The following is a 13785-nucleotide window of genomic DNA, read 5'->3' on the forward strand; positions in this document are numbered from 1 at the left end:
TAAGCCACATTCTGATTATGTAAATTCAAGCAACTTTGGAAAAATAACCAAGCAAATCTTTTAGGGAGATAAGAAGTGGGTTTTATTACCTTTTTAAATGCTGGAAACCTAATTGGAAAATATTTTGGGGCCCTGTATTGTTGATTTCAAAATCTTGGGGAGCTCGAGGGGGTGAAAAAAACCTCCAAAGCTTGCATTAGAATCTAATTCCTCTCTCTCCTGCAATTTTCACTCCGTTCAAATATTTGGATGATTTTTTCATAGTTAAGTACCTTAACTACCTTGCAAACCCTGAAAAGTTGAACAGTCATCCACTCTCCAAAGACCAAGAACAGCTTGACCTCCATCTGAAAGCAATACATTATTTTTAAACTTTACTTCTGTGTCTTCTTTCAAAGATAATGCAGTGTAGTGTCTCTGAATATGTCATCTCTGTACTCCTGAAACGGTTGCTTGTGTAACATGTAGGAAAATGTCTGCTCCTTGACAAAGTGAATTGAGTGAGTAAGTAGTGCTGGCCATTCAGTGATTGCAAGTCAAAGTTAGGCTCAATTCAAGTGAGCAGCACATGAAAGCAGACACTGAGGGTTGGTGGAATTATACATTTTTGTTTTGTCTTTAAGTTTAGAAAATATTGAATTCTAGATATTTTCTGCTTTGGTTCTTGTTTAATAAAATAATGTGTGATATGTACTAATGACGCAATTGAATTAGAAGCTCATGAAAGTAGACTTTGAGGGTTTCAGCATGAGTGCATCGTCACACTTTGAGCAAGTGCACAATTTGCACTGTACTTGTCCTGCCACCTCAGCACCTGCAGTCGAAAATTTGTCATGTTCCCCAATTGTAAGCTTGAATTTACGAGGGTGATTTTCTATTACAGAGCCTCAAGTCTGATGAAGAGCTAGAGCACCATCAGGAACCTTTGCAAGAAACCTTTGAAGCACAAGGTAAATTGTTCATATTTTTTATCCAGTGTTAGTATCTGACTTTTTTTATCCTGCAGTTTTCACTTAAATACTGACATAAATGCAGTAAAATGTCCAATGGAGCTTGATTCAGCATAGAAGGAGAACTAGGCCATTCAACCCCTTGAGTCTGTTCTGCATAGGAGCAGAGAGTCATAATGCATAGAAATATATCCTTCAGTCCAGCAAGTCCATGCCAAACATAAGCCCAAACTAAACTAGTCCCAAAAGCCTGTTCCTGGCCCATATCCCACCAAATCTTTCCTGTTCATGTACTTAGTGTCTTTTAAACATTGTAACCATGCCTGCATCCACCACTTCCTCAGGAAGTTCATTCCATGTGCGAACCACCTCTGTGTAAAGAATTTGCCCATAATGACTTTCACCTTAAAAATATGTTCCCAATCTTGAAATCCCCCATCCAAGGGAAAAGACACCTACTATTAACCCTTTATATCTCTTGTGATTTTATAAACATCCGTAAGATCACCCCTCAACCTCCTATGTTTCAGTGAGAAAAGTCCCAACCTATTCAGTCTTTCTTTGTAACTCAATCCTTCTAAACCTAGCAACATCCTGATAAACCTCTTCTGAACCGTCTCCAGCTTAATAACATCCTTCCACTAACAGGGTAACCAGAACTGGACACAGTATTCCAGAACAGGCCTCACCAATGTCCTGTCCAACCTCAACATGACTTCCCAATTCCTATACTCAAAGGGCTACGCAATGAAGGCAAGCATGCTAAATGCCTTTTAAACCACCCTATCTATATGTGATGCAAACTTCAAAGAATTATGTACCTTAACCTCTAGGTCCCCCTGTTCTTCAACACTACCTAAGGCCCCACCATTAATTGTATAATTCCTGCCTCTGTGTGTTGTACCAAAATGCAACACATATTTATCCAAATTGAGCTCCATCTGCCATTTTTCAGCTCATTGACCCATAGAATCATGATTGGACAAAATTTGATACCAAGCCAAAGAGTGACTTAGTAAAGGGACCAAAAGCTTAGTCAGAGGTAAGTTTTATGGAGTATCACAAGGGGAAAGGTCATGAGGTGGAGTTTCTGGGACCAGATGACTGAAGACATAGCTGCAGACGTTGGTGTGAAGGAAGTAGTGGATGCAAGAGTTTGAGGATCGCAAAGTTATTGTAGGACTGGCAGATGACACAGGATTGAAGAGTGGGTGAGACCGTGGAGGAATTTGAACATGTGGATGAGAATTTAGGTGTTGCAGAATCAGGAGCCAGTGTAGTATACCAAGCCTAGGTAATGGGTGAAAGGGACGAGATGAGTGTTGGGATCAAAATTGAAATGACACATTTTGAAAGTGACCTTGATTGGAGTTGTTTGTGCCATTTTATTTGTAGCAGTTCTGATTGCAATTGGTACTTTAGGAAGAATATTTGTACGGTCAATTCAAATTCTGTTTTCTTTATTTCACTAATTTTATAGGATTTTGTTTACTCAAATTTTCTGTAAACTAATGCGTATTGCAACAAAAAAATCTTGAGTATCAAATTAATCCTGGCTGTCTGCTCTGCCTTGACAATATAATACAGCTGTTAGTGTGAGTAAAAGATGAAAACTATTTCCCCAAGTTCCATAGTGATGACAAAGCTGGGTCCTGTTGATTACTAGAAGGCACAGCTGTATAGACAGCTAATTTTTATAATAGCTTTGTAACTCTGTTTCATAATATATTAATCTTGCCCAGTTACTAGGCAACTAAGCTAAGACACTGAGAATATTATTTGTTCTTTATCAACTATTGGTATCTACATCTCGTGATGTGGCTTACTATTAAAATATCCCTCAAGCTAATGGAAATTTACTTTATATAAAAGGACAAATAAGTAGATTACAGAATTGTACTTGCTTTGTTCTGTGATTCTAAATTACAATCACTTTGTACAGAACCCATCTTATTGCAAGTTATTTTTCACAGCCATTTCAGAGCTGGTATGTATTTCCACTTGTCTCTTCGCCCTTTCTTGTGATAGTTCAGCTTGTTTTCAGGGCTCTGCTAATCCTGTTCTGGTAATGGAGGGTAGACAGAACAGTATCCTAGAGAGACTTGTGGCATTACCCAAACCCTGTCCCACCTGCTACTGGTGATTTGATAAAACTGGATTTGTTATTTGTGGAGAATTTTTAGATAATAACTGTTCAACAGTTAACGTTGAGTTACACCTTGCTGTATATTGACAATGCTGCAGAACCCAGCCCTAACATCTTAAAGAACTAAATCATGAGGACAAGTGCATTTACTTTGGGTTGTATTCTCTTGAGTTCAGAAAGTTGAGGAGTGATTCAATGTTTAAGGTGATGGAGGGTTTCGATAACACAGATACAGAGAAGCTTTATCTTTTTGGAATATCAAAAATAGTGGTGCATAAACCTTAAAATCAAAGCTAGGTCATTTAGAGGTCAAATCAGTAAGTGTTTTGTCAGAAACAAGGTAGTATAACTCCCTTTACTCCTAAAAGGCTTGTTGAAGTGAAGTCAATTGGGATTTCAAACCTGCGATAGATTTCTGTTGGATAAGAGTCAAAGGGGTATGGAGTAGAGGAACAGCCATGACCCAATTCAGTGGCACAACAGATGTGGGCACGACAGCTGCTCTTGTTCCTATGATTCTTCCCTTTCACTAAATAACACCATTGTTTTGCTCCAGTGTAGTATGGTGAAGGTAATATCAAGATGCAGAAGACTAGGGTCAGGAAGGAGGAAATGCCGATGTGATAAACCTTTAAATATTTTAATCAATATAAAAATATACTTCTAAGTATTGAAATGTGAAATACACATGAAGTGTCCTGATGTTCTGATTAAAGCTAATCTTCAGATGTTAAAACTTAAGAGTCTGAGGAAAATAGGCTTTCCATTGTTTCACAAAATACAACACTCACTTTTGAAGGGGTTCAAATTTATCAATCAGGATTACTAAAGCATGCAGAAGCAAAGTATTGAGGTTGCTGGAAACTGAAATTCTCCTTTCACAATTGCTGACTTGTTGAATATTTCCAAAATTTCTGTTCTTATTTTATGTTAACATGTTTAGGTTATATGTTTCATATTGGAGATTGGGTTCACTATGAACTGTTGTTTGTTGTAAAAACCCATCTGGTTCACTAATATCCTTTAGGATAGGAAATCTACTGTCCATACCTGGTTTGGTCTACATATGATTCCAGATCCACTGTAATGCGCTTGACTCTTAATTGCTCTCCAAAATGGCCTAGTATCTAATCTCTGGGGGCTAGTGTCAAATTTAGGGATTGAAAATGTCTCTTACACTAGTCAAGCAAGAACCTGACAATGTTAAATTCTCAGTATTGTACCTTTATAGAAAATCTCCCAGAAAACACCATGATCATCTCTGATCGACTGGCAGTACAGATTCGGCAGAATTGACAGCACAGTGTATGCAATTTGGAGGGGGGCTCTTAACACTGACTCTGGACTCCATGAAGTTTTATGAGGAAGGAAGACCCTTTTCTGATTACCATGTACTGCCCTTAACACCCTTGTCCATCCATCTTCACCAAGCATCTATACATAACAGTGTCAGAAGAAATGACCCCTACATCATCCTTGTGGAGGTGAAGTTTCATCTTTGCGTTGACGTTCTCCTCCATTGTATTGTACAGCACTATCACTGTGTTAAATGGGATAGATTTTGAATATGTCTAGCTGTTCAAAATTGGGAATGATGACGCGTGTGGGCCATCAGCAGCAGCAGAATCGTGTTCAAACACAGACTGCAACCTCATGGCCCAACATATTCCCCCCACCCCATCAAGCCAGGGAATTGACCTTGGTTCAATGGAGTGCAGGAGGGAATGCCAGGAGCAGCATCATGCTAAAAAACTGGTGAAGCTATAAAGTAGAATAGTTGCATGTCAAACAGCGTAAACAGCAAGTGAAAGAACTAAAACAGTTCCACAACTTTGGATCAGATCAAAATTCCATAGGCCTGCCACATGTAGTCATAAATGATGGTGGGTAAATAAACAACTCACTGACTATGAAATTTCCATAAATAGCCAATTCAACTCATTCCATATGACATCAACAAATAGCTGAAATACTGAATACTGAAAAGGCTATGAGCCCTGAGATCTTCTAGTAAAAGTAACTGAAGAGTTTTGCTCCAGAATTTGCTGTGCCCCTATCTCTAGCCAAACTGTTCCAGTTCAGCAATAGCAACGGCATCTACCCAACATTGTAGAAAATTACTCAGTTATGTGTTGTCCATAAACAGCAGGACACTTTCAACCCAGCCAATTGTCGCCCCATCAGTCTACTCTTGTCAGCACAGTGATGGATAGTGTCATTAACAGTGTTACCAAGCAGCACATGCTTTAGCAATAACCTGCTCACTGAAGCTCAGTTCAGATTCTGCCAGGGTTACTCAGCTCCTGACATTATTCCAATTTGGTCCAAAAAATGGACAAAATCTGAATTCCAGAGGTTAGGTGAGACTGACTACCCTTGACAGCAAGGCTTTGTTTGACTGAGCGTGGCATCAATGAGCTGTACAAAGGTTAAAGTCAATGGGCATCGGAACGAAAACTCCCCACTGGCTGGAGTCCTGTCTCGCACAAAGGAAGACGATTGTGGTTGTTAGAAGTCAAGTCATCTCAGTTCCAGGATATCTCTGCAGAAGTTATTCAGTGTAGTATTCTAGGCCCAACCATTTCGCCTGCTTCCTCAGCCAAAAGGTCACAAATGGGGTTGTTTGCTGATGATTACAAAATATTCAGCATCATTCACAATTCCTCAGATATGAAGATAATCCAGACCCAAATGCAGCAAAACTTGGACAATATCCAGGTTTGGGCTGAAAAATGGCAAGTAATACATACCATACAGTGTCAAGCAATGACCATCCTAACAAGAAAGAATCAAATCATTGTCTTTCAACATTCAATGACATTGCCATTGATGAAATCTGCACTGTCAACATCTTGGGGGTTACTGCTGACCAGCAACTGAACTGGATGTTAGCTTTTATCGCTAAAGGAATAGAATATAAAAGTAAGGAAGTATTGTTTCAACTATACAAGGCATTGGTGAGACCACACCTGAGATGTTGTGCACAGTTTTGGTCCCCTTGTTTGAGAAAAGATGTAATGGCATTGGAGGCAGTTTAGAGTAGGTTCACTAGATTGATTCCAAAGATGAGGGATTTGTCGTATGAAGAAAGATTGAACAGTTTAGGCCTATAACCTCTTGAATTTAGAAGAAAGAGGGGAGATTAAATTGAGGTATTCAAGTTGATAAAAGGTGTGAATAAAATAAATGTGGATGCTTCCTGTTGTGGGGCATTCTGGGATGAGAGATAGCAAATTTAATATAATTGAGGAGAAACTATTTCTCCCAAAAGGTGTGGAATCTGTGGAATTTGCTATCCCAAAGTGCAGTGGGTGCTGGGACAGTGAGTAAATTTAAGGGCGAGTTAGACAGACCTTTAATTGGTAATGGGATGAAGGATTATGGGGAGAAGGCACGAAAATGGGGGCGAGTAGCACATCCACCATATTCAAATGGTGAAACAGACTTAATGCCTAATTCAGGTCCCATACCTTATGAACCAAACATATCAAGACTGGCTACAAAAGCAGATCAGAGGCTAGTAACACTGCAGCAAATAACTCATTTCCTGATTCCTGAAACTTGTCTATCATTTACAAGACACAAGACACAAGTCAGGAGTGTGATGAAATACTGTCAGTTGTCTGGATGGATGCAGCTCTAACAACACTCAAGAAGTTTGACATCATCCATGACCAAGCAGCCCATTTGATTGGCACCACATTGCAAACATCCATTCCTCCCCACCACTAATGCTCAGTAATGGCAGTTTGTATCATTTAGATTAGAGTGGTGCTGGAAAAGCATAGCAGGTCAGGCAGCATCGGAGAAGGGCTTTTGCCCGAAACGTTGATTTCCCTGCTCCTCGGATGCTGCCTGACCTGTGCTTTTCCAGCACCATTTTAATCTAGACTCTGATTTCCAGCATCTGCAGTCCTCACTTTTGCCTAGTGTGTATCATTTATCTGATGCACTACAGAAATTCACCAAGGTGTCTTAGGTTGCAGATACTTAAGAACAGTACCATGTGCAAGTTCCCCTCCAAGCTATTCACCACCGAGACTTGGGAGTATATTGCTGTCATTTCAGATTCATGAGGTCAAAATCCTGAGACAGTCTTTCTGATAGCATTGTGTGTGTACCTAAACCAAATAAAGAAGGCAACTTACCACCACCATCCCAGGAGCATAGGCAATAAATGCTGGATTAGCCAGTGAAGCCAACTTTCCATGAACAAATTTAAAATTAAAAAGTCTTCTGGACTTTATTCTTCCAGTGTTCTCTGGGTTGCCCCACTCCCCCGCAATCTGATTTCAACTAAAACTCTACTGTCTATGTACTAACTTGTATCAAATCCTGCTCACTCAACATCCCTGGCAATGCCTTTTATTTTAAAATTCTCATCCTTGTGTTTAAATTTATCCATGACCTCTCCCCTCCCTATCTCTGTAACCTCTGTCAGTTCTGCAACCCCCGGAGATTTCTACACTCCAATTTTGGCCTGTTTGCATCCTCCCTCCCCTTTGTTCCACCTAAGGACGTTTGAGAAGCAAGTTAAACAGCAACAAAATATTACTCTAGATTTCCACAGTGTTCTACACTTTGAATTAGACTTGGAACATGTACATAACCATAGGGATAGGTGGGTGCCAGGGATTGTCCCTCATGAATATAGTAAGTAGTTCTTTTGTATTTTCTGACCCTTGTGATTCTGTTGCAGTTGTGCCCTTGTTTTGGAAGGATACTGTTTACAATGGCAGAGTTAAAGGAAAGTCTTTTGTCAACTCTATGATCACGTGGAATGTAGTGTGTTTTTTTCAAAGTGGTGGAATGTTTTTGTTTTATTTTGAAGGATAGAAAATGTTGAGATTTAGACAATTTTTACTCTGCTTCTTGTTTAATGAAACAACTTGGGATATTTACTAATAACACAATTGAGTGCAATAGAGAGATAGTTGTGTTAACCTTCTTGAATTTGTTTGGTTTGGAATTCAGCAGGAGTATTGTGTACAATTCTGGGCACCCCACTTTAGGAATGATTTCAAGCCCTTGACGTAGGTTTAGAGGAAATCTGTCAGAATAGTATCAGGGAAGAGGGACTTTAGTTTGGAGATACTAGAGAAGCTATCAACACCCTAGAGATTGTTATTGACCAGAAACTGAACTCGACTACTCATATACAGTAAATACCATGGCTACAAGCGCAAGTCAGCAGTTAGGAATTCTGTGGCAAGGAACCCAACTCCTGATTATCCAAAATGCGTCCGTCATCTACAAGGCACAAGTCTGGAGTGCGATGGAATAGACTCTGCTTGCCTAGACCGGTGGGGTTCCAATAGTACTTGGAAGTACAAGGAAGCTTGATACCATCCAAGGTAAAGCAATCCAATTGTTTGGCATCCTCTGCAGCACCTTCAACATTCACTCCCTTCATCACCCCTGCACAGTGGTAGTTGTGTGAACCATCTAAAAGATGCAGTGCAACAATTTGTCCAGCCATCTTCAGCAGCACCTTCCATACTCCCCCACCCCTACCATCTAGAAGGACAAAGGCAGCAGATGCAGTGTTATGATCCCAGCAAATGTTACGACTGGACATGTCAGGAACCTGGTTTGATGGATCCCATTTTTTTGTTTTGGTTTTAGGCAAATGGTCCCTGACAGTAACATAAACATTCAATGCTGCAGATTTTGTCTTGATAACAAATGGAAGTTTATTATAAAAAAAAGATAAAATGGAATAATCTAAACTACATATTCAAAAAAAAATGCAAACATTTTACAAGCTGTAAAAATATAATTCCATTATTCCGAAAGCCCCCCTATATAATTTGAAAAAAAGAAACAAAACCCCTTTTGTAAACACTCCAGTAAATTCCTAACAACACCACTTATATAATACTCTCACTGGAAACTGTGTATCTAACACTTAGTATGTTTAAGTCACATAGCTTCAAGGCTTAGCATGGAAATGTAGATAGCTTCTTCCTGGAGTCAGCACACTCCTGAGGTTCTGTTTTAAGTAACCTTTTGAAGTTTTTATACTTCTGGTCTCGGATGAACACTTACTTTTCACTCCAAGGTAATCTAATTCACTAAATCTTTCATTCCCTCTTTGGGAGCACTGCTCTACACAGCCATCCTATGCCAGTCATGATTTGGCGATGCCTGTGTTGGACTGGGGTGGACAAAGTTAAAAATCTCACAACATCATGTTATAGTCCAACAGGTTTAATTGGAAGCACTAGCTTTTGTAGCGCTGCTCCTCGTTCAGAAAGCTTGTGCTTCCAATGAAATCTGTTGGTTTATAATCTGGTGTTGTGTAGTTTTTAACTTAATCCTATACCAGAGTCTTCACAGAATGACACTGTCCAATGTCAAAAGTGAAAGTAAAAAGTTTCTCAGTTATGGGCGTTTGCTTTAAGCTTATTTTTAAAAATCCAGATTCCAGAGCTCTATGAAATCTTTTTGCCCTGTAATTTACACCATACTAGATCGCAAACAATCTAAACAAATGAAAAGTCCATTGTGCACATAATCCATACAATCTACAGCCAGACTTTAGAAGAAATTGCCAAGGTTGCAAAAATACTTAAAAATAATTATTAACTTTAGCCAGACAGACCCACAAGTTACTAACTCAAAACCGAAATTCAAGTTTACCAGAATTAACGTTAAAACTTGTTAGTCCCACATTTTACATCACAGTAAGAACACTATTAGTTGCATGTTCCCCTATTTATTACATAACAGCCTGACATGGAACAATATAGAAATTTTGGAACAACCTTCCTAACAGCACTTCCTACACCAGGGCAACTTCAGTGATTCAAGGAGACGGCACCTCCATCGCATTCTCTTGGACTATCGGGGGGGCCTAGTTAGTAATGCCCACACCCCATGATAAATAAAAAACATAAAACTAACCCTGCAGCAGAGATTTGAGGAGATATTTATTACAAATGAGCAAAACTTTGGAGGAACTTTAGGAAAAACACTGTTTCCACTGGCAGCAGGCTTGATAAATTATAGCTGTAGGTTGAAGGCACTATACGTGGCAAAAAGGGCTAGAAGGCAGATGTGTAATTTTATGTCGAGAGTGTAGTGCTGGAAAAGCACAGCAGGTCAAGCAGCATTGGAGGAGCAGGAGAATCGACGTTTCGGGCAAAAGTCCTTCATTAGGAATGAGGCTGGGAGCCTCGGATCTTCACTTCTGCCTATGTGTAATCTTATGCCATAGGCTGTATAGACTGCCAAGAAAGAGGGTGTCGTGGATTCAATAGTAACTTCCTAACAAACATTAGACACATACAATGTTTGAAAAAGTAACATATACTGCACAGTAGGCGAGAGGGAACAGGAGACTAATTGGATAGTGCATTCACAATGACTTTGCTTTATGACTTAGTTTTGACATGTCCCAGTTAAACATTCTTTCTCTAAAGTTATCTATGAAAATTGTAAACACTGATAAGTGCTGGGTTTATGTTTAAAATTTCCAATTAGGTCAATTGAACAGTTGGAATCCTGATGGTTTTGACAGTCCCAGGAGGTCCTCCACTCCTTATTCTGAAGCTACAGAAAACCACGTTCAAGCCATCTGGGATGAATTGGGAGTAGGGAAGAACGGCTACCTCAGCAGGGAGGAATTGCCAACAGTCTGCAGCAACATTGGCCTAAAGGACCTCAAAGACACAGTATGTGTGTTAACTAAACTTAATTTATCTTTACTGTAAATGCGTGTTGTTGACAAATCTTCCAACTATGTACATTAGGGACCTAGAATATTTTCTAACTATCTTCAATTTCCTTGAGTTGAGTGAGCTGAGAAATTATTCCCACAATCTAATTGTAATTTCCTATATTCCTGTATTGGTTAGATCAGAGCTACTGATTTTTTGATGTTGATTTAGATATGGAGTGAAGGTTGCAGCTGTAATTCACTACACGAATAATCCACTGTCACAGGTTAATGTTCTGAATACAAATTCAAGTTGTGCCGTTACAAATAGAAAATTTTGAATTCCATTTTTAAAAATCTACAGTTAAATGCCAGTTTGATAGCAACTATGTGCCATTGTTGATTGTCATAAAAAAGCATCTATTTCACAGATGTCCTTTTGGGTGGGAGATTTGTTGTCCTCACCTGGTCTACATGTACTCCAGATCTACAGTAATGTGGTTGATTCTTGTCTGCTGTCTGAAATGGCCGAGTAAGGTCCTCAACCTGGACAAAATCCTAAATAAAGGAATGAGACTGCACAGATCAGCCAGCACCCCTACCTAACAGCATTTTGGGTGTGGCTACACGTCAAAGACTGCAGTTTCAAGGAGGCAGCTCACCACCACCTTCCCTAGAATACTAAAGGGTAGGCATTAAATGCTGAGCTAGCCAGCGATGAATGAATAAAACAAAATAGCTCTGATCTCAGAAAATTATATGATTCATATAAATGTAATACTTTTGGGTGCTGATGTTTGATTTCCAGTTTAAATCTACAAGTTTGCCTACAACAGAATTGCAACCAAAATTGAATGGAAGCCAGCCATTGAATGCTGAAGTGTTAAAGCAGAAGATATTGGAGTAGAATTAGCCCATTCTGCCCATTGAGCCTCCTTCACCATCTGACCATGGCTGATATATTTCTCAACTCCATTCTCCTGCATCTCTCCATAACCCTTGATCCCCTTACTAATCAAGAATCTCTCTAATTCCAAAAAAAACAAACAACTGCAGTTGCTGGAAATCAGAATCAAAAACCAAAATAGTTGGACAATCTCAGGAGGTTTGGCAGCACCTATGGAGAGAAAGCAGAGTTAATGTTTCTGGTCCAGTGACCCCCCCTTCAAACCTAATAGGGAATTTTAAACATTAACAGCACTATCTATGTTATGAACATAGCTCCCTCTACCATGGTGCTAAGGTCAGTTTGCTTATCCTCTCTCCAATCTCTCTGTCATCCACCAGAGAGCAAGAATCTCAAACCTGTTAGACAAGCTCAAGGGCTGAGGGTCCGACACCACAACGTTCTGGATCCCTCTAGCTGCCTCCCTCATAGTCACACCCACCTGTCTCTGACCACTGATTGAATTTGAGGTAGTTAATCTAAGGGATGTGACTGTCTCCTGAAGCACAGCATCCAGGTAACTCTGCCCTTCCCTGATGTGTCACAGTTTTTGAAGTTCAGATTCCAGCTGAACAATTGAGTCGGAGTCCCTTAAGCAATTAACAATTATCACAGATGTGGCCGCTACAAACCACAATTGGATTCAGCAGCTCCCACATCATGCAGGTACAACACATCACCTGGCCCTGCATTTCTATTTTATTTACTTAGTTCTTAATTTTTAAAAGGTTTCCTACTGTTATTTTAGTTTGTAACCTGTAAATACTTTTTTTATTTCAAAAATATATTTCAAAATTTATTCATAAATTATTTTGATGATCTGTACAATTGGTCACGCCATACATACATAAACATTCCATTTCTTTGCATACAGAGATCGGGTAATCATTGGTATATACAGGTCTGTACATTTAGTATCCATATATTTAGGTTAGGTGTCAGTGGAGCCCACTTACTGCGTGGGCCCCCTGTTCTTTGGCAGGCAGACGTTACACGGTGGTCTTTCCCCACCTCGCATTGGCGACAGCTGCCCCAAGCTTCAGCACGTCCCTCAACACGTAATCCTGGACCTTGGAAAGTGCCAGTCCGCAAAACTCAGTCGGGGTCAGCTCCTTCAGCTGGAAGATCAACAGGTTTCGGACAGACCAAAGAGCGTCTTTCACCGAGTTGATGATCCTCCAGGCACAGTTCAATCTGAAAGTAACCTATAATCGCTTAATTAGTCGCTATCACCAATTAATGAAGTTGCTGTTCTCCTGTGAGGTCACTCTTTCTTTTGTGTTGGGTCCCTAATAGAATCCCTACAGAAAGAGACCATTTGACCCATAAGGTCTGTACTGACTCTCCGAAGAGCAATCCTCCCAGTCCTCACTCCCACCCTATCCTGCATTTGCCATTGCTAACACACCACGGGGCAATTTAGCATGACCAATCTACATAATCTGCACATCTTTGGACTGTGGGAGGAGACTGGAGCACTGAGCTGAAATCTGCGTAGATATGGGAAGAACGTGGGCAAACTCCCTGCAGACAGTGACCAAGGCAGCGTGAGGCAGCAGTGCTAACCATTGGGCATCCATTTATACTGGGAAAAAGATCTTGCAAACTATGAACCGAAAAAACAAGCAAAAAGCACCTCTTCCCCTCTGCACTGAATTGCTGTATTCCCATCAAATTCCCCAAACTATATACTCACTCTCTCCTTTCTGACTGTGCATAGCTGTTAATGTTATGATATGGAGATCATGATTTATGAGTTGGACTGGGGTGGACAAAGTTAAAAATCACACAACACCAGGTTATAGTCCAACAGGTTTATTTGGAAGCACTAACTTTCGGATCGTTGCTCCTTCATCAGGTGGTTGTGGAATACAAGATTGTAAGAGACGGAATTTATAGCAAATGTTGACAGTGCGATGTAACTGAAATTGTATATTGAAAAAGACCTGTGTTGTTTAAGTCTCTCATCTTTTAGAATGAACAGAATGTTCAGACTGATTCTAATCTAAAAAAACGAATTGAGAGAATCTTACATGGATTCATGCGATTTTTGGGCAAAATAAAATGTAATTCTGCAAGTACA

At 39.9% G+C, this 13785-nt stretch overlaps 1 protein-coding gene across 4 annotated transcripts in view; it reads left to right on the forward strand.

The window, feature by feature from the left end:
- Positions 1-13785, forward strand: part of ninl (ninein-like) — a 157668-nt gene that overhangs the window by 37740 nt on the left and 106143 nt on the right. For all 4 annotated transcript variants that reach the window (XM_072581295.1, XM_072581297.1, XM_072581296.1 and 1 more), the window contains exons 5-6: positions 884-950; positions 10582-10772. In XM_072581295.1, coding sequence (XP_072437396.1) covers positions 884-950; positions 10582-10772 — 258 coding nt within the window. The remainder of the gene's footprint in view (positions 1-883; positions 951-10581; positions 10773-13785) is intronic.

The sequence above is a fragment of the Chiloscyllium punctatum genome, chromosome 11 (assembly GCF_047496795.1).
Source record: "Chiloscyllium punctatum isolate Juve2018m chromosome 11, sChiPun1.3, whole genome shotgun sequence".
NCBI lineage: Eukaryota > Metazoa > Chordata > Chondrichthyes > Orectolobiformes > Hemiscylliidae > Chiloscyllium > Chiloscyllium punctatum.